Genomic DNA, 6,095 nt, shown 5'->3' with positions numbered 1-6,095 from the left:
ACATGTGTGAGGGCATGTAGATGAGGAAGTTTAGGTTGATGCATAAACTGACTTAATGTTTGGACAGCAAAAGAGAGATCAGGTCTTGTATGGGTAAGAAAATTTAGTTTGCCAACTAAACATCTGTAGTGAGCAGGATCAGTGAACTCTCCTTCAAGGGTCAGCTTGTCAGTGATAAGGAGGGGAGTTTTAGTAGGTTTGGAAGTATTTAGGTTGCAGGTTTGAAGAAGTTCTTTTGTGAATTTTTTCTGGGTAAGAATAATACCTTCAGGGATGTGAGTGACTTCAATACCCAAGAAGTAGTTTAACTGGCCTAAATCTTTGATGCTGAAGGTGTTATGTAAGTGAGATTTCAGGGTTGTAATTGTAAAAAGATCAGGACCAGTTAAAATGATGTCATCTACATAAATGACAGCAACTGTAAAGTGTGGAGAGGTGACAATGAAGAGGGAATAGTCATTTTTAGCCTGAGTGTAACCTTAAGCAACTAACTCAACTTGCAATCTAGCAAACCATTGCCTAGATGCTTGTTTCAAGCTATAGATAGATCTTTTAAGCTTGCAAACATAATGATCAGGATTATGGTAACCTTTAGGAGACTTCATATAGACTTCTTCTTCTAATGTGCCATGTAGGAAAGCATTGTTGATGTCTAATTGGTGGATGTGCCACCTTTTAGATGCAGCAACAGCCAATAAGCATCTAACAGTGGCAATTTTAACCACTGGTGAAAAGGTTTCTGCATAATCAATGTCATATTTTTGTGTGAAACCTTTGGCTACCAATCTAGCTTTGAGTCTTTCAAGAGAGCCATCAGCCTTCAACTTGACCTTGAAGACCCACTTGCAGCATATGGGTTTCTTGCCTTTTGAAAGAGGAACTAATTCCCAAGTACCAGTCTGCTCCAAAGTTGTCAATTCATTTTGCATAGCTTGTACCTAACCTGGATCTTGGGCAGCTTCTGAATAACTTGTAGGTTCAGTCAAGGACCATGTATGACTGAGTAGGCTTTAGAATACTGTGCTAATTGTCATAAAAGATAATGTTGCACCAGTGAGATGTGATAGACTGAGCTGTACAAATATAAGAATCAAGATCTTTAGGAGCTTTCCTGGGTCTAGTAGATAATCTGGGAGGAGGTGTAGAAGGAAGATTGAATGCAGAAGAGGGTATGGAAGAAGTATGTGTGATGTGAGAAGAAGTAGGAATTGTGTTAGGAGTAGTTGGAATAGATGTAGGAAGAATAAGAGAATCAGGAATATCAAGATAAGTATCCATGTCAAAAGGTGTATTAGCAGGTAAGAAAATGGGAGGGATATAAGAATGGGAAGAAATAGAAAAGTGGCGGAATGGGAGGTGTTTTTCATGAAATATGATATCTTTAGAAATAATGAATTTGTGATTTTCTAGATCATAGACTTTATAAGCTTTCTGAGCTGAAGGATACCATAGAAAGATACATGGTATACTTCTAGGATCTAATTTGGACCTATGAGCTTTGACAGTTGAGACATAGCATAAGCACCCAAAAAATTTTAAGTGATAAAGTGATGGCTTAGAGCCATGTAAGAGTTCATAAGGGGATGAAAAATGAACACTACTAAGAGGCATCGTGTTGATTAGATGTGCAGCACAAAGAAGGCATTCACCCCAAAATCTCACTAGTACCCTGGATTGAAAAAGTAAGACCCTTGATGTCTCAAAAAGATGCTTGTGCTTTCTCTCCACAACACCATTCTTTTAAGGAGAGTCAGTACAACTTCTTTGATGTAGTATCCCCTGATTTGTGTAAAATTGTAACATATTCCCTTCACACAATTCTTTTGCATTGTCAGATCTTATGCAAAGAATTTGAGCACCAAATTGAGTCTTTATAAGAGAAGTGAGCATTTGGAAAATAGCCACAGAATCACTCTTGTGTTTCATTAAGAAAACCCATGTATGCTTGGAGAAGTCATCAACAACTGTTAAAAACATATTACAGCCTTCATGTGTCTTGGTATGATAAGGGCCCGAGACATCTACATGTAAAAGCTCAAAAGGTTTATGAGTACAAGTAGATGAAAATTTAGGAAAAGAAATCCTAGTTTGTCTTAGTTTTGGACAAACTTGACAAATTGCAGCAGATGCAACATTCTCACTAAAAGCAATCATGAACTAAATGTAGTTTATTAAATGACATGTGCCCTAATCTCATATGCCATAATTTTGCTTCTTCAAGAGAGGCTGGACAGGCTGTACCATTCTGAGGAAGATAATCCAGCTTAGATCGATTGTCATCTACTGCATATAACCCAGAATAAAGTTCACCAAGAACTTGGGAACTCATGGAAGGACTGAATCATGCACTTATTGTGAGAAAAAATCACTTCATAGGATAAATCTTTGCACAACTTATGTGTAGATATGAGATTAAACTTGAAACCGGGTACATGTAGTACATTGTCAAGTTTAATGCCATTGTCAAGAAGGACTGTCCCTATATGTTCCACTTTAGCTGTTTTGCCATCAGCTATAGTAATGGTGTTAGGATATACAACAAATGGTGAATATGACTCAAATGGTTCTAGATTAGAACATATATGATCACTAACATCACTATCAATAATCCATTTAGAGTTTGAGCAACTTAATAAACAAGTACCTGCAACATGAGCACTAGGACCAGTGCTTGTTGATTGATAATCAGGTGCTTGCTTGTTGATAAGTTGCAGGAAGGTGATTGTATTGACTAACTGAAATAGGAACTTCATCATCAACATCATTCTCATCATTGTCAATTTCTCCATGAGCCATAGCAGCTACTTTCTTCCCTTTGCCATTATATCCTTTTCCTATACCATAACCAACAGGAAATCCATGGAGTCTGTAAAATCTCTCCTTAGTATGACCTGGCGTGTGACAGAAATCATAAGAAAAAGTTCCAGTGGAGGAATAATTCCTTTTGTTGTTGGAATTTACTTTAATGCCTCCATTATGCCCCTTTGTAACTGAATATTTGTCTTTCTGATCAGCAGCTGCAAAAGACATATGTCCCATGTTCTCAATAGTTAAAGAACTGGTTTGCCTTTGCTTTTCTTCCTGACTTAATAATCTATAAGCTAGTTGAATGTTTGGTAGAGGTTGCATCATAAGAAGATTACTTCTAACATTACTGTATTTGTTATCAATCTTCATCAAGAGTTGAATTAGTCTTTCATCTTGTTGTTGTTTGAAAATTTGTTTTGTGATACCATATGTACATCCAGTGCAAGCACAAATAGGAATTGGATTCATGGCACTCATTTCATCCCAAATACTGTTGATCTGTGTGAAAAATTCAGCAACAGATGCTGAAGAATCTTGAAACAGATCATGAAGTGATTGTTGTAAGGAATATAATTGAGGTTCAGAACTTTGTGAAAATATTTCTTCTAAGTCTTGCCAAATCTCCCTTGCTGTAGTACAGTAAATCACACTAAAACATCTCAATATATACGAGATAATAACATTTTTACACCTTTCCCAGGCAGGATAGAATTTATCATTTCACGAGGCTTTTCTAGTGTTCCATCAATAAATGCCATTTTATTTTTAGCAGAAAGAGCTATGATCATGCTCCTCTTCCATTCACCATATCCAACTCCACTAAAACGCTCAGAAACGAGAGGTAAAGTAGGATTTTCAGAAGGATGAATTAAGTAAACACTAGTTGGATCTTGTGTAGGAGATAGGCTACTAGAAACTGAATTTGTAGGACTCTCAGTCATTTTAACCTGAGTGAAGAATTTGATGAATGCTGATTCATTAGTGAAAGAAAATATGCTTTATTGAGATTGAAATCTTTACTAATTTCAAGCTAACTATGTTGAATACAGCAAGAATCAACAAAATCAAGTCAATACCACTTGATTATATCAAGAATCAACATATTTCAAGTCAATACCCCTTGAAATAACAAGAATCAACAGATTTCATGTCTATACCACTTGAATTAACAAGAATCGACAAATTTCAAGTCAATACCACTTGAATTTATCAAAAGAAAACAAATCTAGCTAATCAGAATTTCGAAATGAACATATTCTGCAGCTAGTTAACAAGAATTTGAGTTAAAAAAGGAATAAACAAACCTAATTTAACGTAGGAAAAAACGCCAGAGAGTTTGTTCTGAAACCTCAATGAGAACTTCATATTTTAAACTGAAATATTTGAACGTAGGATCTTTGAAACAATGCGGAAATGCTTTGATACCATATTGAAGTTTATCACATGGTGATCATGAAAACTTCATTGAAATACTAGGATGTAAGAAAGAAGAGAGAAGATAGTGAGCAAGAGAGAGAGAGAGAGAGATATTATTTCTGTAATGAATTGAATGAGAGTTATTACATTCGAACCACCTTATATACTTATTACAACATTCGAGAATGGAATTAGAAGGTGGACCAGCATTGCTTGGACTCCAACTAGTAATGCTTGGACCTGGGCTTGCTTGAAGCTGAGACTGATAACCAACACACCTTGTTCGTCTCAACCTAAAGCCACTGTGTTTTCGCACCAACACCCTCTTGTTTTCGCCGTCGTTCAGCTATGATTTTTCGAAGTCGAAGCTCCCTTGTTAGATCTGTCAAATGTATAATGTTGTGAATTTTCTCTTAAATTATTTTTGTAATTACTCATTTCAATCTTGTTTCTCTTTGATAAGTTGGTTTATATATTCTTAATTTATTTCAATTTATGAAGAATTGTTTTTCCCTACTTTAACTACATTCACTTGATTCAGATTGATGTAGTTTTATGATGAATTAATTTGGTATAACAGAGACATCAATTTCTTTTCTTTTTTTGTTGTGAGTAATGTTTTTGTTATTGGTATACTGTTGAATTTGAAGCGTGGGAGATGTTCCTGATTCTTATGTTTGTGAGTTGCATTATACTTTACACAATTTTGAAAAGTTATGTTTCTCCTGTAGCATACAAAGGTTTCCATTGCTACAATTGTTGATACAAGGTATAACTACAACTAGATTAAATCCACATCGAAGATCTTGTTCTTGGGTTTTCCTAATTTGAGGTTGTAATTTATGTAGATGAGATCATTCAGTGCTTCTTTGTCGATTTCATTCCTCTTCTCAGAATGTATTTAATTTGATGTGACGTATTCCATTGCTTCTTGAATGCTGAAGGATTGCAAACTTGGCTTAAGATTCTTATGGCTACTTTTTGCAATACTGGTGTTGAATCCCCTTATTGCTCCTACCATTCTCCAGATGTTAATTAATGTTGTCGGTTAGATTAGCTTTTGTCATTTACTTTATATGCTTGCTAGAATAATTTAATAGCAATGGTACTTTAATGCAGAAATTTTGATGCGTGTAAATATCATTTGGTGACCTTGTTGTTTTATGAAGTAGGATATAAAGGGGAAATATGACTTTTGTTCTATGAAAAGGACGTTATAAACAATGTTATGTTTCATTTAAAATGAAACGGAGGAAATATATCAATTATTATATAGATTTTTATATGTATCAATTGCAACATTTTCAAAGAATATGTTATTAAAAAAATAATTCTGAGTTGGTACCAACTTATAATACTTTTCTGGGGTTTAGTTGTCCAAAATGAGTTGGTTTGAAAAATTAGATTAAATAAGGCAAATCTTATTTTATCTGGTTCAATTGAATTATATTTGAATTCGGGTCAGTCATAAACAAATCGGGTTAAACTGGGTATTCCCTGGGCTTAACGAGTTTTGGGTTAATGCCTGATTTGAGATACGGTCGGGTTCGGGTTTGAATGCAGGTTTGTGTGCGTGGTCAGGTCAGAATATAATCTTGTCGGGTGCCGGTCAAGTCTGAGTAATCTTAGATCATGTTTCGGTCAGGTCTGGAGACTGGCCATCACAGGTCGAACCAGGTTCAAGTCAGGTCAGTATCAAGCTGACCTAGCGGCCAGATTTGTTTCTGACACCACACCCGTAGCCCGCAACCCAGCAGCGAACCCTCACCCGAAGCCAGCTAATAAATCTCCACCGCCAGCACTGCCCAAAGAAAGCCGCGACGCTGAAGATGCTGGCTTTGGAAACCCTCGCCAGCGAAGCGTAGGCCCAC

The 6,095-nt window shown here is 36.0% G+C and overlaps 1 protein-coding gene across 1 annotated transcript; it reads right to left on the bottom strand.

Moving 5' to 3' along the window:
* Window positions 1-2,685: 2,685 nt before the first annotated feature.
* Window positions 2,686-3,749, bottom strand: LOC125492665 (uncharacterized). Its single transcript, XM_048635367.1, has 2 exons — window positions 3,500-3,749; window positions 2,686-3,437 (listed from the first exon to the last, which is right to left on the bottom strand). The coding sequence occupies exons 1-2, from the start codon at window positions 3,747-3,749 to the stop codon at window positions 2,686-2,688; spliced, it is 1,002 nt and encodes a 333-aa protein (XP_048491324.1).
* Between the last annotated feature and the right edge of the window lie 2,346 nt (window positions 3,750-6,095).

The sequence above is a fragment of the Beta vulgaris genome, chromosome 1, assembly GCF_026745355.1.
Source record: "Beta vulgaris subsp. vulgaris cultivar EL10 chromosome 1, EL10.2, whole genome shotgun sequence".
Classification (NCBI taxonomy): domain Eukaryota; kingdom Viridiplantae; phylum Streptophyta; class Magnoliopsida; order Caryophyllales; family Amaranthaceae; genus Beta; species Beta vulgaris.
This window is presented reverse-complemented; position numbering and strand designations above follow the sequence as displayed.

Excerpts from the sequence above, each read along its gene's own strand:
- LOC125492665 (XM_048635367.1), bottom strand. The coding sequence starts at position 3,749 with ATGACTGAGAGTCCTACAAATTCAGTTTCTAGTAGCCTATCTCCTACA. Across the intron at positions 3,438-3,499 it reads TTCTATCCTGCCTGGGAAAG|CAAGGGAGATTTGGCAAGAC; the intron begins GTGTAAAAATGT and ends ACTGTACTACAG.